The 21,118-nt window shown below is 40.6% G+C and overlaps 1 protein-coding gene across 1 annotated transcript in view; it reads right to left on the bottom strand.

The window, feature by feature from the left end:
* dbn1 (drebrin 1) overlaps positions 1-20,797 on the bottom strand; it is a 98,647-nt gene extending 77,850 nt beyond the window's left edge. Inside the window, exon 1 of the mRNA XM_008278105.1 lies at positions 20,458-20,797. Coding sequence (XP_008276327.1) covers positions 20,458-20,540 — 83 coding nt within the window. The 5' untranslated portion in view covers positions 20,541-20,797. The remainder of the gene's footprint in view (positions 1-20,457) is intronic.
* Positions 20,798-21,118: the final 321 nt, after the last annotated feature.

Genomic DNA, 21,118 nt, shown 5'->3' with positions numbered 1-21,118 from the left:
GTAGCAGAGCACCAATGCCTTTTTTTCCTCGTTGTCAGCTGGGACAGAGAGAGGGAGCAACAACAAAACGCTTCCAAAAATATAGATTTATCTTTCCCACAGCTCTCAGAAATAAAGCAGGGGTGTGGACGAATGCACTGGAGGTGGAGGAAGCATCAAAAAATAAAATAAAAAATACAATTACAGCGGTTCTGCTCTCACAAACAGAAAAACCCAAGTATAACATGATAAATAATCTCTTTAGGTTGTTCTGAGTGGACCAAAAATAATAAACTTAAACAGCCGACAGCACAGAGATGTCTAAATACAGCTACAGTCCACTTTGTGCAAAGGTTAACTGGTTTAAAAAAACATTACGCCGGGTCACATGAAGGGAAAGGAGACTGAACGGCATCGACTTCCAATCTGGATCCAGTCGAAGCTCCGTCTGATGGCTTTTTATTCGATAACGCTGGAGACGAAGCGACGTTGAGGCCCACAGGATTCAACACCGCCACCAAAGTTTTAGAAAGAATAGGAGGTGAGCTGTGCAATAACAGCCCTTTAAAGAAAAAGACCATGAGGAAATTGTAGTCGGAGCTGGACCAGAAGAGAACCTGCCTGTTCAATATGAAGCTAGCTTAGCTTAGCATAACCAGAAACAGACTGTAATTGAAATAGTCGCTGCAGGACTTCTGAGGTGCTTTGATTCCTTCTAATCGACGAGTTAAAATAGTTTGACTTTTTAAAAAGGTTAATCTTTACAAAAACAAATCTGTGACGAATAATGAGTTTATTTTACAGCATCAGTGTTGACTTTACAGACGCAACTTGACATTCCTACTGCGGTTGATCTACAAGACCCCCGACTAGTTCCAAGATTTAGGAAAATCTCAAAGACTCTCTTGGTTTCCAACAAAGAATCTACTAATCTAGTTTCAGTTTCCAGGAAAGAAGCTTAAAGTACCAACTCCTGACCAGTCACCACCAAAAGACAAATACTGGAAGTATTTTGTACTTAAAGACGAACAAACTAAGAAAAAGAAAGTTCAGTGCGCGCTCTGCCCAGACCGAGCCTACCTGGCCTTTAATGGAAATACAACGGCTAAGACAACCCATCGTCAGTCAAAGCAAATAAAATGAAATCAACTCAAGTAGGAGCTACAGGATATCTGGAGAACTTAAGACGTTCTCTCAAGTAGGAAGTCCTAAATCTCCAGATACCTTGTGGATTCTAGCTGAGAGTTGACGGACACAGTCGAGGATTTCTGGAGAATTTAGGACGGAAACTCAAATTCAAAGTCCTTAATCTCCAGACATCTTGTGTTGAGTCTGCTCACTGTACAGCTAGCCTTTATTCACATCAACCGCGAAAAACACAAACAATGCAAAAGTGAGTCCTCAACCTGAAAAATTAATGCCAGAGAACTTGTGCAATCCGAATAGTTGACCATTTGCTTCGTATTCTACAGATTTTTCAACTATCAAATTGTTGTGTCCCTACTCTGTGCTAAGCTAAGCTAGCTGTTTGAACATTTACTCTACAGACATTAAAGGCATCAATCTTTTCACCTAATTCACAGCAAGAAACCAAACAGACAGGAAGTGAGATTAAAACCTCCAGGTTCAGTTCCAGAAGTAAGAAAACCTCATTGTAGTCACGCTAACAGCTAAAATTAGCACCTCGTGTATTAAAAGAGTTTTTTGAAAAACTATGAAATGTTGTCGTCCATCCAGTATATCTAACCAGCCATTAAACAAACACCATTTCCCATAATGCTCAGCAGAAAAGATTCCGGTTTACTGCAGCTGTAAATGAGTAAACAGTTGTTTTCTCGTGTCACTCGTCTGTTTTTACACCAAATACAAAAAGACGAAGCAATGCAGCTGTAAAAATGTCTAATTTTGATGAATGTTGGGCTGAAAAGAGAAACAAAAATCAGCTTTTCAGTGTTTTTAGGCGTCTGAGAAGCCAGAATGCTTCACTAACAGCAGCTCTCTGCCGACATCATGAAATAATAGCGCGTCTTCGTCCCACTAAAGCTGAATTATCGGCGTTAATGTGAACATTCAGGACAGGAGACGCAACTGCCGACATCTGATGCTGAAAAAAACACTGAGAAAGATCAACTGTTCAAGCACAAAACACACCGTCGTGCTTTTCCAGCCTGTTTGGGTCTTTTATTCACCGACAGCCTCGAGTGTGATGAACAGCAACGACGACTCCTCCGTCAAGGCTGAAAGAGCGTCACACACTTCAGAATCAATTAAGCCCGACTAAAAACAGCATCAGGACAACCTGAGATCAGAACTTCAACGAGGCTCTGTAGCTCTCTTTTGATTTTCAGACAAGAAATGACGTTTCCAGCTCAAACCGAGGTAAGAAGATTTAGTCCTGCTGTTAACTGCTGCAGCTCATTTAAAATCGGACTCATGCTGCGATTTATTTTTTCATCCGAAGCAAAGAAAAAGTGACACTTCCAAACATAGACTCGACTGTGAAAGAGCTCACTTCTGCTATCTGATGATCACAACGTTCTGGGTGAAACTGAAAATCCACCGAAGGGAAGGAAAACATCCTGAATGTTAATTTCGGTTCAGTCAGAGAAATAAAGAACGATCGAGAGCGTTTATTTCCAGGAGAGAAATAAACGTAGATTTACAGAAAACGATGCATCATGTGATCAGTCAAACTAGAATTAACTTAAACCTGAAGGCCTCATGGGGTGAAAATCCATTTTTATTGTGTTTTGTTGGTTGTTTTATTAACGTTTACTTGTGCCATTCATCAAGCCCACCTCTGCTACCTCACAGCTAACAGGCATCCAGCCCTGTGTAGCTCCGCCCCCTCACTGCTTCCAGGTGAACCAATCAGAAGGTTTGTTTACTTTGTACGGCCGCTTCTGCGACGTCTACAAGTAAAGCTCACTGGCTGCAAGAGTGAACACGAGAGTCTTCATGCACTTCCAGCATCTGATTAACTGAACACCAAATAGGAAAAGTTTAGCTAATGTGGCTAACATTAGCTTTAATCGTATGTCGATGGGTCAGAGGTGTGTGGGAACTTTAATTTAAACCAGTAAACATTTAATGTTTCACCATTTGGTCGACTAATCGCGCACATTTCTACCCACGTGAATTTGTTTCACTAGTGCCATGAAATGAATCTGACATTAGCTTTAGCTCGCTGCTGCCGCCGGTGGCTGGATTTGGTACTGCAACAACATGAAGGCGCAAGTCCCTGATCTTGGCCACGTTTAGTTGAAATAATTCAAAACACAGAGACAGCTGATGTGAATCCAAACCACAGATTTAAGAAAACAGCTTGATTCAGTAACTTTAACGTTACAGGAGGAAACGTTTGCAGGTTTACAGCTTCCAACGTGTCCAGTCACCTGAAACAACATCGCTGATCTGCTGTATTTCTGGTCTACACTACATTATGTCAAGCTGCTTTCTAGTTGCAAATAAAAAGCGAGCTGAGTTCTGTAACTCTGAATTTAAATGTGTGAAAGCTAAAAATAAGAGCTGGCTGACTTCTTCTCTCTTCTGGCCAATTTAATCTCTCTCCTCCTCCTCCTCCTCTCCTGCTTCTTCTTCTTCTTCTTCTTCTTTCGCTAAAAAACTGCGAGGGCAGAGTGCAAGTGATTCACGGCGAGGAAAGAGCCTCGGAAAAAAGAAGCTTCGAGGTTACAAACTCCGCCACTCGGCTTTTGTTGAAGTCGAAACCTTCGACTGCGGCGGCGAAATGACAGCTCGACACTCGGCCCGACACTTATTCATTTCACTCGGGTGACGCAAGGCCTTTCTAAAGTGGACTCCGCTGCTCATTTAACAAAGCTCCGGCTGCTGCAGCTTTTTCCGGCTGAGTGACAAACACCTCCGCTGACTCACGGTTTGCAGAAATCATATTTCTTTTTTTTTTCCCTCTCCAGCCACAGGATTTGAGACAAAGTCCTCCACACAAAAGAAAACCCAACAAATTATTCAAGAATCCGTCGGTTCCCATCGAGAGCTCTTTTACAGCATCCATCCATTGTCAGGATTAATGTCGTTTATCAGCCAAAACACACCGACTAGCTGCTTTTCTGTTTTAAATTACTGTAAACTGAACATTTGTTGGTTTGAGGCTGTTATGTGGAGGGAAAAAAATCCATCTGAGCACTTGAGAATCAGTTATTTTAAATTATTCCTGAAGGTTCGATAATAAAAACGACAATTTACATCATAACTGCTTTTGCTTCTTTGTCTTTCTTCTTCTGTTTTAAATCAAAAAGGTACGTTGATCACCACAAGCAGTACAGCTATGAAAAAGCAACAAAAAAATACTCAGCTTTCCTATGGTCCTTGAATGTGTCATTTTAAACATGCAGCTCCTTTAGGAAGAACAGAATTTTTTCTACGTGTTTCACTCCAACATTCACCAAAAACAAACCATTTGCACCAAACGGATGCTGTAAAAAACACCTAATTCTGCATCATATCAAAAGGTGCTTTAGCCACACCTCAAATCTGATCATGTTTAAATGGCATCTTGTCTTTGAAATAAATCAACACACTAACCACAAAAACAGTCAGATTTACTGCTTTCTGATGGTCCTTGAACGTATCATTTTAGAGATGCGGCTCCGTTAGGAAAAATATTCAAATTTATTCTACGTGTTTCAATCAAAAAATTTACCAGAACGGAACCATTTGCACCAAACAGATGCTGTAAATTACAGTAATTCTGCTGCTCAGTGCAACTTTTAATACCAAAAGGTGCCTTTTGGAGTTTTTTTTTGTGCACAAGCAGCAGGATGGATTAAATAAAACACAACTGAATGTAATGTCTTTGCTTTAAAATAAATCCCCCGAATGACACCACATGTCAGATTCAGAAACTGTAACAACAGTAAAAATAGTCAAGATTCTCAGCTTTCCGACGGTCCTTGAATGCATCATGTGTGATGTGTGGCTACATGAAGAAAAATGTTCAAAATAAAAAAATATTGGAACTGCTGTATGTCTATTTTTGACCCAGAAGTTTTTGTCTGATTTCTTTATTGAATCTATGACAAAACCAAAAGTAAAAAAAATAGAAAACAGATTTTAAAAAATTCACTAAAGATGAACCATTTGCACCAAACAGATGCAATAAATCTATTGAAAAAAAATTTACATATGAAAAATAACTTAAAAATTCAACAAAAATTCAGTCGTTTGCTCGAAAGACTTTCTGTAAAAAGCAAAAAATTCTTAGCTCCTCTGCACAACTAAAAAAATGTGAATGACTCAGACGAGACCAACGGCCATGTGACCAAAATTCAGTATTTGTCCAGTAATACGCCATTTTGCTTTCTTTTCTGATTTACAGCGTTTTTCTCTCCTAGTCGTGGTTCTTCTGTTTCCACTGAGGTGCAGGACTTTATGTTACAGCGAAAAATGAGCAAACAGTGAAGAAAAATGTGAGAGAAAAGCAACACAATCGGTGGTGTGGCAGATCGTTCTGGTAAAACCTGTTCCTAAAGCTGGACGAAGACATAAACAAGGAAACGCCGTCTCCAGCATTGTGTTTACTGTAAACACCGACTGGATGCAGGAATCTGAAAACGCTCGGTTTGGGTTCAGTCCCCAAAAAAAGGTCAATATTTAGTCGGCACAGAGCGAAGCTTTCTCTCAAAATGACTTTCTAAACACACCGAGTCAAAGCTCGGGCAGCGAAGCTCGTCCTCGGGTCGCTCTCCATGACTTTCAAGTATCACTTCTTAATCACGGGCTTGTTTTAAATGCAGAAAAGGCCCAAACACATCCTCTACCAGTGATTATCCCCTCATTAAAAGCTTTAATGCCGCCCACATCCCTCTGAGTCAGAAATACTTTCACTAAAAGCTCCTCACACATCTCTGCTAACATTTAAGTCTTTTTATCTGCAGACCTGGATGCTCCCTGTTGATCTGGAAACCTCCTCGTAGTCGCTTTTATGCAAAACTGCATTTACAAGTGAAACCGGAATGTAACGCACCGGGAGAGACTCGACCGGTTCGGAAACCTTCGTCTCCTCAGAGGCTTTAACTCCAGATAGAAGCTCTCAGGACGTCTGAAGGACCAGTTGGTTTGTTCCAAACCAGCCCGAGGCCTGTTTGTTCAGAGCCTCCACATGGCAGGAGCCCGTCTGATGAATAAAACACCGTCTTTAATAATCACATTTAGCCCCGTTCTCGGTGCAACAATGAACAATTACTGAAACATTGACCGTTTTACGCCACAACAAGGACGCATGGAAGCTTCCTGAAGCTCCAGTTTCCTAATTACCTCCTCCATGTGGTGCATTTAAAGGGTCAGTTCGCCCAAACTGCAAGAAACAAACTCACAGAATGAACTCTGACCACGGTTCATGTGCAGAAATGCTCACAACCAGAGAACCGTTTGGTCAGCGCTGTCCAGAGGGAAACACCTCCTCAGCGTGTCTGCTTTTGATTTGCCGTCGTTGCGTCACCGTCCTCATCCGTCACCGTGACCTCGGTCCGACCCGCCGGCTCACGTTTCTCAGAGGCGTTCGCTGAAGCCCGGTGAGGAGGCCGAGGAACAAGAGACACGACCGCTTTCACACGGAGGAAGTTAAACCTCTAAACAAAAACCAAAAGAAGGCGTGCTGTCCTTAAACAACAAATCACACCGTCAAACAACCGCGTCATGAATAGAAACAGTACCTGTGAGAAACGAGGACCGACAAGACGAGAAAACGGGAATTTGGAATCATTACGTGACGAAAAAAAATATAAAATCTGTTTAAAATTTGTGATTTTGAACATTTTTCTTTCTGTTCCTCGATTAGAAGCTTATAAAAGAGTGAAAACTGTAAAGATTTCATGCAATGAAAGTAAAAGGCTGCAAAAACAAAAAAAAAGAAGAATCATAAGGATGTTTTTAAATCAACTTTCCAACAGTCCTTGAACGCATCGTGTGTGATTTTTTTAATAAAAAAATCTAAATCAATTTATTCTACTCACACTTATAAATTCACTAAAAAATTGATCGTTTGCGCGAAACAGATTCTGTAAAAAACAAAAAATTCTGCACTTTTAACCAAAACTGAGAAGCTATGAGTGACTCAGCTGAGACCAACAGTGACGTGGCAAAAATTCACAGAGTTTCAGATGAGCTGCAGAAGGGATTACGCAAAACAACGTAAAAATTCAACTGGATGTGTTGATGAACTTGATTAACTTTGGGACTGATCTGAAAGGCATCTTCTCTTCAAAGTAAACCACCCCACTGACATTTATCAGATCCAGACACAGTAAAAACTAAAAAGAAAATGTACGGTTTTCAGCTTTCCAATGGTCCTTGAATGCATCACGCGGCTCCATTTAGAAAAATTTTACATTTTATTCTACTTTTTCATTTAAAAAATGTTTCAAATCACCAAAAAAACAAACCATTTGCACCAAACAGATGCTGTAAAAAACAAAAAAAGACGCTCAGCTCGACTGAGAAACGACGACTGACGCTGCTTTGACCAACAGCATCAGGCTGAACTGCAGGCGGTGTTTCCACAGAGCAGAGAGGAAATAAAACAAACTGGATCAACAAAATAGATGCAGCACGGCTCAGAACGACCAGAGCAGCGAGTTGCTGAAGGTACATCCAGCACGGTGACACATCCTCCTCCAGCTGATGGCGCTACGCTGTACATGCCGCATTCAGGTTTTTAAAACTGTTGTAAAACAGATACTCAACAAATTCTACTTTTAAAAGACGAATATCGTTCTAACTTTTGGAGTTCTCGCCACGTCTGGCCGTGGTTCTTCTGTTTCTATGTCATTTATGTACATTTCTGTGAGTCAGACCATCTTAAAATGAATCTCTATAATAAATAAAAGCAGGATCTCCGGCTAACGTGTCCGTTAAAGTCGCATTTTATGTCATTTCTGCAGGCTTTAAATCCTTAAAATGTAAATTACTCGTGTTAATTCCAATATTTAAACTCGTTCAGTCCATCAGTTTGGTTGTCGTTTTAAAGCTAAAGGGTCGCTTCAGTTTAGAAATGCGACTCTTTTGACACTTTTCAAGCTTCTCCTCCATTTTCTGGGTTGAGTCCAACATACACGACAGAGAAGTAAGAATGATAAACGTCAAAAGATACGACAACTGGAAACAGACATAATCCAGCAAAAAGGTGGGATTTACTGAACTGAACATGTAGTTTAACTGTAGAAACGTCCTTTTTGCTGCATCTACATATGATGCAACGACCACGTAAGGTTTCCTCTCAGGGGCTTTTCTTTGCTTTAGTTGCGTAAAATGAAATAAAAATTAAAAAGACAGGCTTGATACCTGCGGATTCGAAGCCCTACACCTCTGCAGCAGCTCCTGTTTCGTAACGCTCTGCCAATCTTTCCTGTTTTTGTGCAGCAGTTTACGCTCTTACATAAAAGGTGGACGATGCTGCAGCAGCGCTACTGGCTGCTTTTATTTTGGAATCCGTCCCTCAGAGGTCGAGTTTGTTCGCCTCAGCATGACTCTGCTTCGCCGCTGCGAGCAAATCCACTGAAACCAACTGATTTCTCAATGAAATTAAAGCCGTTTTCAGAGGTTTGGCTGAAGCGTCGCATCAACGAACGCCGGAGCAGAAACGGAGCTTCTGTGCCGCTCTCGGCCGATCCTCTCCTGTGATGTCGGCGACATGATTTATTTAAGCTGATTCCAGCGCGGCAGCCATCATATCTCACTCTGCCTCACTCCTAAATATAAACGGCGAGTGGTGGAGGAGGAGGAAGGACTGTCAAAGAGCCGCATCATGAATAGAAACAGCATCGGAGAGAAACGAGGGCCGACAAGACGAGAAAACAGGAATTTAGGATCATTATGTGATGAAAAAACAAATAAAATCTGTTTAAACTTTGAGAATTCAAACATTTTTCTATAAATGTTTGGTTTTTTTAGGACCTTAAACGCAGCCTTTTCCTGACTGTGTATGTTTCTGCTCCTGTAAATGTGCAGAGAGATGAAAGAGAAAGAAATAGAAAATAAATAAAATCACCAAATTTATCAGAACTAGAATCTACAACACAGAAATATTCCTCAGATTTTTAACACTCAAACAGCCCTTGAATGCATCATGTGTGATGTGTGGTTTTCTCAGGAAAATAATAAAATCTATTCCTTTATTTTACGCATACATTTGAAAAATCAGCAAACACATTCTGTAAAAAAAAAAAAATGTACAAATCTAACAAAAACCGAGAAGCCACGAGTGACTCGGTTCTGCACAAAAGTCATGTGACACAAATCCAGAGAAGAATCTTTAATTTAAAATAAAATCACCCGAATCACATCACTTATAAGATAGTAACTGAACAAAATGAAGGACAAGTCGGATTGTCAGCTTTCCGATGGTGCTCGAATGCATCACGTGACCTGCAGCTTAAATCAGCAAAAATATCAAACTTTAGTCCGAATGTCTCGTTCAAAAAAATTCACCAAAAACAAACCGTTTAAACCAAGCGGACTCTGTAAAAAAATAAAAATTCTGAACTCCTCAATGCAACCAGAAAACCATGAGTGACTCAGCTGTGACCAACAGTCACATGACAAAAATTCGTAGAGTTTTCAGGTGAATTGCGAGGAACATAGCTCAACAACCGAACACAGACGAGTACGTTGTTGGAAAATACATCCAGCGTGGTGAAACATCTTTATAGAGAAGAGTGAAAAATACAGTCTGTAGACGTATGAGCCACTGTTTTTATCATTTTTGTAAAATAAACCATCAGAGAACATCAGCGTTTGTCTGTCGAGAGGTTCATAAAATGGTGAAAACTATAAATATGTGGGTTTTTTGCTCAGTCTGTTCCTGACGAGGTGCATTTCTGCTCCTGTAAACATGCAGAGCGACTCGGATGATGGATGATGGTTTTATAAAGAAGACGTGATGAAAGCAAAAGCCTTTCTTTCTTTTTTTTTGCATGTTGTACTACTGACCCTGTTCTATATTAATCTGAGAGAGTGCAGGCGGCGCACACACAACAAACAACTGCTTTCAAGGCAGATTAATGCAATCGATGGCCTGAAACTGGAAACAGAGCAGATGATGATGATGGTGGAGGAGGAGGAGGAGGAAGATGGACGCGTTCAGTACGTCGAAACTCAACTTCCTGAATCCGTCATTACAGATATGAAGCCGAGTAGAAAACTGATTTTACATTTGATATAAAACTGACAGTGTATGGAGAGATCAAATGATTGAATGGATACGATAAGTAAAGCTAACATAAGCTAAGACAAGGTAAGGTCAAACAGGATAATCTCAGCCATGCTAAGCTAAAATGAGCTAAGAGAAGCTAAGATTAGCCAACAACCTAATATAAGAAAAGCTAACCCAACTTAAGCTAAGATCTATGCTAAAATAAGTTAAGATAATTGAAGCTAAATATAAATAACATAAGCTAAGCAGGGCTAAGAAAAGCTAACCAAAGTTAAGCTAAGATAAGATCTAAGCTAAAATAGGATAAGTTAAGATAATCAAAGCTAAATATATGTAATATAACGTAAGATAACCTAAATTAAGCTAAGATCAAAGTGCAAGCTAAGCTAAGCTAAGATAAGCTAAGATTAAGAAAAGCTATCATAAGATAAGTCAAGCTAAAATAAGATAAGCTACGACATTCTTGTGCCAGATATTACTCTGAAAAGAAACAAAAAATATTTCAAATAACAAAAAAAGAAGTAAATACTTTTATAAAGTAATTCTGATGCTGTTGCCACCACTTCAGATTAAAAACTAAATTTACTGATTTAGATTCATATGTAGATAATGTTGGTAATTACACCAAATCAGCATTGTGAGCAACTCAAACATTTCTTTTGCAATAATTGATAAACTAAGTTGAAGCTGTCATAAATTAAATAAATTAGCTTGATTTTTTCCAGCTTGACTCCTGTTTATTAAACCAGTTATTGACGATCAAAATACTATTGATTGCAGTGGAAACACTAATTTCTTTAGCTCAGTGTAGCCCGTTAGTTGACCCTCATTTCATTAGAAGTTGTCAGAACTAACTGTAGTTTTAGGATTTGTTTATCAGGCTAACACAAAGAAAGCCTGGATATGTTAAACCTGAGTCATGGTTCGTCTGTTTAGAAACACTACGAGTCCAGAATGGCAACGAACGTCGCCGGCAGCTGTTTTGTTTTTCCTCTGACCTCGACCAGCTTCTCTGAGCCGGCGACCTTGAATCCAGACGTGAACAGAAAGCTTCCCCCGGGGGGTAAACAAACATTAACCAAAACACACATCAGAAACTGGAGAAAAGTATGTCAGCGATTCACAAAAACGACCTGCAGCTTGTTTCTGAAACACAACTCCTTTATTACCACCATTTTGTCCTTTTGAGGTGACTCGGCAGGTAATGGCTTCCTCCGACAGCTGGAGGGGGTCAAGGGTCACATGACAGCAGCCGGCGGCCAATCAGAGGCCACAGAGCGCCTCGCGTTCCTGGGTTTGGTATCGGACAAGTGGCCTCCGCCGCCGTCTGACATTTGTGGTTCAGCAGGAGACACTCTTGTCTTTTAGCTTCGAGGGGGCTTCATGAATAAATGAGTCCAGGCAGGAAAGTGAATCCCTCGAACACAAACGCGGAGAAATTAAACTGAGCAGCGAGAAACGGGCGTCCGTCACTGTGTTAAAGTTACGTAACTGGCCTGAAATCGGACTGATGTTTCCTCCGGCACGGCGACATCTGAAAATACGTCCCCTCATTTGTGACTGGTTCACGTTAGCTGCACAATTTAAAGGCTACAGACGCTGTCTGATAAATACATTCATGATTTACGTTAAAAACATCAATAACAGAACAGAAACGCTGAATTCTTTCTACATTTCGGTCCAAAAAGTGTCAAATAAATTTGTCAAAAAATCTTTTGTTGTCTGTCAAAATATAGTTTTTATAATTTTTTTATTCATGTTTCAACTTTCTGGTAAGTATAAGTTGTAAACATCATCTCGATGACTCGTGTTGACGTATTAATGTTAATATTTAGCTTTAATAGTTATGCATTAAGCATTTTTATTTTAAAGTGAAGTAAACAATAAATAACATTAAAATACAACCTAATAAAATTTTTTTTTTTTTTTTTTCTAGTAATCAACTTAAAAACTGGATTTTTATGCTGCCGATCATGAACTAATTGTATTTACAGCCTCTACAGATTCTTTCTTTCTACTCTGCTCATAAACTCTGTTGATGTTTCACCGTTCTGGATGTTTCTTCAGCATCTTGCTCCTCTGTTCAAGGTTCTTGCGCCGCGCTGCTTTTATGTTATTATTATTAACACATGAAAGATAAACGACATGTAAAAGTTTAATCAGATTTTAGTAACGTGTTGGAACCAACGTCCTGTGACGATGTGTCCGTTGTTCTTTAGTCTGTAAATCACATCGCAGCTTCTCAAAAGTGCTGATTCAGTCAAAGAAATGGTTCGTTAACTGTTCAGGGACAAACGAATCCGTAAAGTTCACGTTTCAGAGGCTGAAAATGTAAAAGATTTGGCACATTTCTTGAAAACGTGACTCAAACGGCTGATTTCCGATCACGCCTGCTGCTGGTTAGTTCGACAACTCCTATATATTGACTCAGTTCGTCTGCTGCACTAATTAAAACGCTCGTTAACGAGTTTGTCCAAAGTTCAGCTGCTGGCAAAGAAAAAATCAGATTTTTGAGGTGAATCCACAATTTAAGGATTTTTTTCCCACTAATTTTTCCGTTTTTCGTGTCAGACATTTTGTTTCCGGCTAGAACCACCGTTCACTTATCTAATAATCTGCTTCTTAATTACGTTTCTAATTAATCGTTTTGTGAGTGAAATAGTGTTAAACGCCCGTTAGCTCCAAGTGGACTGATTCACTTGTTCTCTCAGCGTCAAAACCTTTAATTTCCTACAAAAAGTCACATTTAAGAAGCTTAAAGAGCAAATAAATCATTAGTTTGTTTCACTTTAGATGATTTTATCTGGTTTCAGGAGGACGCTGCAGCTGATTTAGTGATTTTTACGAAATTTTAACCATCGGAAACTCAAAAGACACCATTTATCAGAGTCAGAAACTTGATTTATTGCATTTATTGTGCACAGATGATCTGTTTGAGTTTTTGTTTCATCTGGTCGTGCTGTTTCCATCGAGGTGCCAGATTTTTTAAAAAATGAGCTCAACAGTGAGTGAAAAATGCTGAGTTCAGAGGCCAAAGGTGAAGATAAAAGTCTAATCCCGTCAACAAAGCTCTGATCGGACGATTGTTTCTCCAACTGGGTCAAAAAAACGCTGTCGACCTGCTATTAAAGGGAGGTCTGGTGCAGATATGAGGACGGAGGGCGGTGCAGCGATTCGGGGGGTTTCCAGTGTTGTTTGGGGTCAGCGGCGTTTGGAAATCTCCGCCTTTGTTCGAATCCCATCAAGTGTGAAAAACGGGGGCAGGCGTGAGGCCCCCAGCATCAGCATCACCACCATCAGCATCATCGTCCCCTTAAATAAGCAAACACGGGAAGGAGGCGTTCACCTCGGTCACACCAACACCATGCCACACGGAATTCACACTTGTACAGATTCAAAGCCCCGAGAGACCGGCAAGAAGGAAAAAAAAAAAAAAAACACTTCCTGTCTGGATCAACAACTAACGAGCAGCTAATGACGGCTCCCTGGAGAGGCTCAGCGTCAGACCCGAATCACACAAACACGTCCTGGATCCTCGTTTGTCAGCCGCTGACGACATCGAGCCCAACAACAGAGGAAGCTGCTGCTGTCGATACCTGAACCTCCAACAGTCGGCCGAGTTCTGGGCCTGGTTCAGAACAGAGCAGAGTTTCACAGTCCTGGTCCAGGTCTGAGTCAGCTTTATGTATATGTATATGTACAGGACAACATGAAATAAAGGAAAAGGTTCAAAAATAAAATACAAATGTGCATTATAAAGAAGCATTTGTGTTAAAAACAGACCCTGAGAAAGTAGCTGCACATATTTTGTGGCCCACAGATGTTATATTTATGTTTATATACTTTATTTGCTCTTTAACGCTCAAATCTCTTCGTTTAAATCGTGAATTTGTTCATTTTAATCTCAGATTAAAAAGATAAACGTCCACATCCCCCGTCTGTCCAGCTCGTCAGCATTAAACCACACAAAGACTCTTTGATGTCAAAGTGAAAACAGAGTCATGAAAGTTATTTTTTATAATAGTTTTGGTGACTAGAAATAACCAAGTAGCCTAATTTTTTTTAAAGTTACCCAATTCCATTAAGCAAATTCGTTTTGGTGCCTAAATTTAACCAAGTAGTTGGATTTTCTCTACTAAACCAAATGATATTGGTTACCTAACCTAACTAAGTACTTCTGGTGCCTAAATTTAACCAATTAGTTAAATTTCCTGGCCTTCACCAAGTAGCATTGTTTCATAAACCTCAACAACTAGTTCTGGTGCCTAGAATTAACCAAACAGCTTAATTTTCTAAACTTAACCAAGTAATATTGGTTACTTAACCTAACTAAGCAGTTTTGGTTTCTAACCTTAACCAATTAGTTAAATTGTCTAACCTTAACCGAGTAGCATTGGTTTCTAAACCTCAACAACTAGTTTTGGTGCCTAAATTTAACCAAGTCTGATTGTCTAAACCTAACCAATTAGATTAATTGTCTAAACTTTGTCAATTAGATTAATCGAGTGTTTTTTCTGCGCAACACAACCAAGCAGTTACATTGTCTAACCTTACCCGAGTAGTATTGGTTTATAAACCTCACCAACTAGTTCTGGTGCCTACAATTAACTAAGTAGATTAATTTTCTAAAGTTAGTCAACTAGATTAATCAAGTTAGTTTTCCTTAACCAAGTAATATTGGTTACATAACCTGACTAAGCAGTTAAATTGTTTAACCTTACCCGAGTAGTATTGGTTTATAAACCTCACCAACTAGTTCTGGTGCCTACAATTAACTAAGTAGCTTACTTTGCACTTCCTGCTTTAAACAACGAAGTAATTCTGGTTTTTAAAACTTAACCAAGTAGTCTTGTTACATAAACCTAACCACATAGTTTTGGTTCTGAACTTAACCAGGTAGTGTTGTTGTTTAGCCTTAACCAAGTAGCCCTGGTTTATAAACCTCACCAACTAGTTCTGGTTCCTCGAATCAACCAAGTATTTTAATTTATGAAAGTTAGCCAACTAGATTAATCAAGTAGTTTTGGTGCCTAAATTTAACCAAGTAGTCTGATTTTCTAAACTTAACCAGGTAATATTGGTTAGCTAAACTAACTAAGCAGTTTTGGTTCCTATACTTAACTAATTAGTTACATTTTTTTAACGCTAACCGAGTAGCATTGGTTTATAAACCTCATCAGCTAGTTTTGGTGCCTACAATTAACCAAGTAGTTTTCTCCATAAAATTAACCAACTAGTTTGATTCTTCTAAACTGAACCAAGTAGTTTTGGTGCCTTCAATGAACCAAGTGTTTGTAGATTCTATCTTTAACCAGATGCAGTCGTCGTGTTGCCTAAGCTTAACTGAATAGTTTGGGTCTCTCAAAGCGAACCAAATAATTCTGTTGCTTAAACCGAACCAAGGAGTTTTGTCGCCTAAAATTAACTAAAACCCTGAAAACTGAAGTGAACAGAGCGAAAAGCGAAAAGTCTAAATGAGACTTTGGTGACAAGAGTCGAGCTTTAACAGTCTGAGACGAAACCAGAGTCTCCAGAGTGGAGGTGTGTTTACTTCCTAACTCCTCCACATGTGGACTCCTTCAGCAGGCCGTCATTAAAGGTCTTCAGACGGAGCAGCTCCTGGTTTTCTTTTCAGCACCAATCTACAAGAACACAGCCGGTTGGTTCGTCACTCCGAAAGGTTAAAACGCAGGAAACTTGTTTAAAAATCAGGAAGAAGCCCAGAGCAGCAACTAAATATGAATCTTTCAAAGCTTTCTCCTCTATTTTAAAACAAAACCAGGAAGCTAGACGACCTCCAACAGTGTTTGTTTTCATCTCTAAACTTGGCCCAACAGCTTTCCAGTGACTTTAATCTCCAGGTGTCTTACTTCAACACAAAACACACCAACACTACGTCCAGTATCAGCTCATCTGATTATTGTCTCACTCCATCCAGCATTTCACAGAGCAGAAATCAGGACACATTTGCAATTCTTTGCTTGACAAACCAGCTGCGTAAATCAAAAACCTGTTAGCAGATTCAAAATAAGGTGCAAGACCGCTCAGAGTATTAGTTTAAAACCCTTAAACTGCATTTCAGGTGCTCCCAAAGTCCAACTAGCTCAGTCTGAAGAGTTTCTTTATCATTCAGACGTCTGTAACCAACACAATCAGCACAATCTTCCCAATTCAAAGCAACAACTGCAACATGTTTGTCATTTTGGCTTGAACAAGCCTCCACCAGATGTCCAGCCGCGATCCGGTTTGTCTGCTCGTCAGCTGCACTAATTTAAAAACCTGTCAAAGTATTTGTTTCTCTCAGAAAAATCTGGTTTAACAACCCTCCGATGTATTTATTTAGCTCTTAAGATGTGCGATTTCTCTGCCAACCTCGTGTGCAATGAGTCACCTAGACAGCTGCAGCTAACCCTGTTTTCATTATCGATTAATCAACCGATTATCGTCTCAATTAAAAGATCAAACAGCTGCATCGAGGAGCTTCTCACGTCCAACCGGCAGCCAGAAAGCTAAAACGTACAAAGTTCAGGAAATCAATTCAGTTTAACTCTCTAAACACAGCCAAAGTTGAATTTAAATATGTGAAAATAATCACGAGAACAACTTCATTTATCAGCCAGAAACTAAAAACCAAAAGTGCTCGAACAAAATACATGTCTCATTTAGAAAATAATCCGTCTGCATCAACCAGATTCTGTAAAAAACAGAAACTAATCAAATTCTGAGTTTTCGTTTGAAGTGCAGACAGAGTTTCCACAGAACAGATGGAAACAAATCAAAAGTATGTCGTGAAATATCTGCAATATACCACAGTTAGATAATAGAAGCCACAGTTCCATCAGTGAAGGTGGACGCTTGTGAAAACGATGGACCTTCCTGTTTCACCATTTCTGCAAAATAAAAAATAATCAAAGAAATCCAGCGTTTTTCTTTTTTACGATTTATGGCACAAAACAGTTCTCGCCTTCTGCTCAATATTGTTTTGTTTGTTTAAAAAAAAATCCCCTAAATGACAATTTATCAGTGAAACAGTAAAAACAGAACGAATCATCGGATTTCAGCTTCCTAACGTCTCCTGGAGCGAATCTTCTGTCAAGCTTCAGGAACAGTGATCCAAATCTGAGCCTAGAAATCTGAACATTTAATCAAAATCCCTTCATTCTGCTCGTTCCATTTAAAAATTCATCATAAATTAACGCCGAAAATAATTCTGAGCTCGACTGAGAAGCCTGAACTGACTCAGCTGAGAGTCATGTGACCAAAACATAAAAAGAGTTTTCCTGCTGAACTGCAGGCGGTGCATCCAGAGGAAACAGGGACGCACCAGAACAACAACATACGACAGATTGTGAGTCTGCAGAGGTGGTAGAAATGTTAATTATGAAATATTTACAGCTTGTGGAGCCGCCGTTATTTCCGAGCATTGCTAGCATCTGTCGGCACTTAAAAACAAACTGTTTCCAACAACCAGATTCTGTAAAAAGCTAAAACTTCTGCACTTCTTGAAGCAACTGAGAAGCCGTGAAGGACTCAGCTGTGACCGACAGTTTTCAGACTGAACTGCAGGTGGCGCTAAAAACACACCGGAGCAGTAAAATAAAGGAGACGGTGAACAGAGCAGCGAGTACAGCGAGCACAGTGAAGCACAGAGCTGGTGAGCAGAGAGAGGAGGATGTTCTCGGAGTTTAATGGTAGCAGCTGGACTTGCTTGAGTTCCTTGAAGACGTTTCATCCAAAAGGCTTCATCGGTTCTGACTGACTAGTTGGGAGTTCTAATGGATCCTTCAGGATGTCAGTATGTGGAACTCCCAGCTCGTCAGTCAGAACCGATGAAGCCTTTTGGATGAAACGTCTTCAAGGAACTCAAGAAAGTCCAGTTGCTACCATTAATCTACGAGAGTCACCATGACCTGGATGAGTGAGGATCTTCACAGACATTGGTAGAGGTTGTAAAAATCTAAAGTATGTAGCGTCTCCATTTTGGTAACACCTGTGGAGATGCTGCTAAAGAAATTGTACATATTTTGAATGATTTAAGGCATTTAAACTCAACACATTTATAAATCGCTGCTGTTCTGTTTCCTGCAGGACTTCATACGAGCCAACGGTGACTAAAAACGTGGCAGCAGCAGATAATAAAGCTGAATTCCTGTAAAAGTTTCTCTCCTCAGAAATATAAAAACAGACAAAAACGTGGAACTGAAACCAGAACCGAAAGCAGAACCTGTGACCTCGTCGTCCCCCAAACCAGGATCAGCTCAGAGCTCCGCTTCAACCGCCTGCGTTTGTTAATTAACGTTTTCTGACACTAACGAGGATGTTTTGTTTTTTTTTATCTCCATCAAGGACGCTCGGTTACAGTTTAACCTGAAACCTGCTCAGAGTCAAATATTACCTCCACAGTGCTTCTGTATTTGCTTCGTTAACTCGGTAGCAGCTCCTGAAACACCGGCAACGTTATCGTCGCTTCGTTTTCTTTTTAAATAAGCACGAAAACATCCATAAAAATCACTACAAACACGGACTTTGCTCGTCTGAAGTACAAAAGAGTCGATAAAGATTAGAATTTTTAAGAAATTTGTGGGTTTTTTGACATTATAGGAGCATTAAAGTCTCCTAAATATGAGCTACCTGTTAGCATTTTAATAATTTACATCATTTATCACCACATTTACAACGAAAAATAAATCTGTGAATAAAAATCATGTTAAAAAGGAGGACGGACGTGTTTTAATAAAGTCCTTAAAGACGTCTTTTATCACCGTTTAGTTAAATGTGTGGCATGAAAATTCAGATTTACGGATTTAAATAAAGCTTTTTGTTCAGTTAAGCTGAAAAAAGTCGCATCAACTTGAACTCAAACTCACATGAGTTGATTGAACCTGATGTAACTTCATTAAATCAGCTTCAGAACAAAATCATCTTCGTTTCAGTTCAGGACAGTCCAGTCTCCTCCCCGTCTGAGCGCCGGGTTGGTTTTACATTTACCGACTTGTTTTCATAATAATTATTATTATTAATAACGTGGAAAAACTCGTTGGAACAGTTTTATTTTTAGGAGTAATCGACTTCAGACGTGCGTTTATTCTTCCAGCCATTCAGACGGTGATCATTAAAGCTCAGGTGTAGTTTGTTGGTTGAACCGACGGATGCTAGCTGCTGGTTTTTAGTGTTTCCAGCCACATTCACTGTCTTATTTTGTCATTTTCTTCATTATTCACCTCTTTATCTGCTGCTGAAGCTCCAGCATCCTCCTCTTCCTGAGTCACGCCTCCTCATTTATCCGTTAAAAGTGCCAGAAATTTGCAGCAAATATTTCAGATTCCACCACAAATAGCTGCAATTAATACAAAACCCAACATGTGGAGCCAAATCCTGTGAACTTTCTGGACCTGGATTCCTTCATGTTAAACTGCAAACTGGTATTTTTTGTTGTTTTGTTAACAGTTGAAGCCACATTAATTGTCCTATTTTGTCATTTTCTTCATTATTCACCTCTTTAATTCCTAATCTGCTGCTGAGGCTCCAGCATCCTCCTCTTCCTGGTTCCCTCTGAGTCACACCTCCTCATTTATCAAAGTGCCACAAATTCAAACTACATGTTGTGTTTCTGCAGCAAATATTTCAGATTCCACCACAAATGGCTGGAATCGATACAGCAGCCAGCATGTGGAGCCAAATCCAGCGTGTTTGTGAACTTTCTGGAGCTGCTTTCACTCTCCCCGCTGATTAAAGGCCACAAAGGCTGCTGATGGAGCCTCCCCTCCCCGCCTCCCCTCACCCACCCCGCGGCCTCGCCCCTCTCCTTTAGGGATGCAGGGGCTCATCGGTGTGTCCGGACCAGGCCCGTCCTCCTCCTCACCGACGCACCGCCGCAGCGCAGCGCACAAACAGCCCCAGATTGCTTCCAGCTGGTCCCGACGGAGCGGAAACAAAGCGGCGCAGAACTCTGCACGTTTATCCGTCCGGTGCGCACACGGCGGCGCACGTTGCCCCGGACTCTGCAGTGCGGGGCAGCTCGGGCAGCCCCTCTCGCACCGAATCCCAGCTCCGGACCGGGAGCTGCGGGTCGGACCCTGACAGCCGGCCAGCCGAGCCCAGAGGCCGAGCCGGGCCGCGCTTCCACTCTTGGCACCGGTGATGCTCGGTGCGCTCCGGCCGGTGCTGCATCCTCAGCGCGCACCGAGCCCGAGCGACAAAACCTGCACCGACCGACAAACCGGGAGGACAGCGGTGATGCAGGAGGACGGGGGAGAGAGGAGGGGAGGCAGGCCGGCGGAGGGACTCACCAGTCGGTGTCCGAGGTCTCGTCGATGACGTCCTGGTAGGCGGTCAGCAGGGAGAGTCTGTTCTTAGCGAGATTCACAGCCATGATTCCCTGCGAGCATCAGACCGCTGCTGCTGGAGACAGACACGGAATGAGGAGGAAGAGGAGGAGGAGGAAGAGGAGGAGGAGGAAGAGGAGGCTCCGACTGGTGGAGACAAAGAGGAGGCTCCGCGTCCGACGGGTCCTAGCGCCGCCCTGTCACGGTCCGGTCCGTCCGTCCGTCCTGGTGCGACACATCTGGAAGGTTACCGGAAGTTCTCTGTTCACCACACTGTGCTCTGTCCACTTTATTTATCCCCCAAAACAAACAACAACAACAAGAAATAACTACAAATAAAATAATGAATATTTATAAATCCTAAATCTCTGCCTGTAGATCAAAGTAGCTGCATGTCCTCACACAACCTCAGAATAAACACAGAATGTCATGAAACAATTATTGTATTGTACAGATTTGTATTTTTTTAAATACCAATAAACAATAATAATTAAAATTAGACAAGATGCACATGTCTAGTGTAAAATAATACAAATATTTACCATCAAATACGTTTCTTTAAAGAAAACCTACATTTTCAAACACATTTCATATAACATATGTAAATATATATATATATATATAT

Source organism: Stegastes partitus, unplaced genomic scaffold (genome assembly GCF_000690725.1).
Source record: "Stegastes partitus isolate 25-593 unplaced genomic scaffold, Stegastes_partitus-1.0.2 Scaffold115, whole genome shotgun sequence".
Classification (NCBI taxonomy): Eukaryota; Metazoa; Chordata; class Actinopteri; family Pomacentridae; genus Stegastes; species Stegastes partitus.
This window is presented reverse-complemented; position numbering and strand designations above follow the sequence as displayed.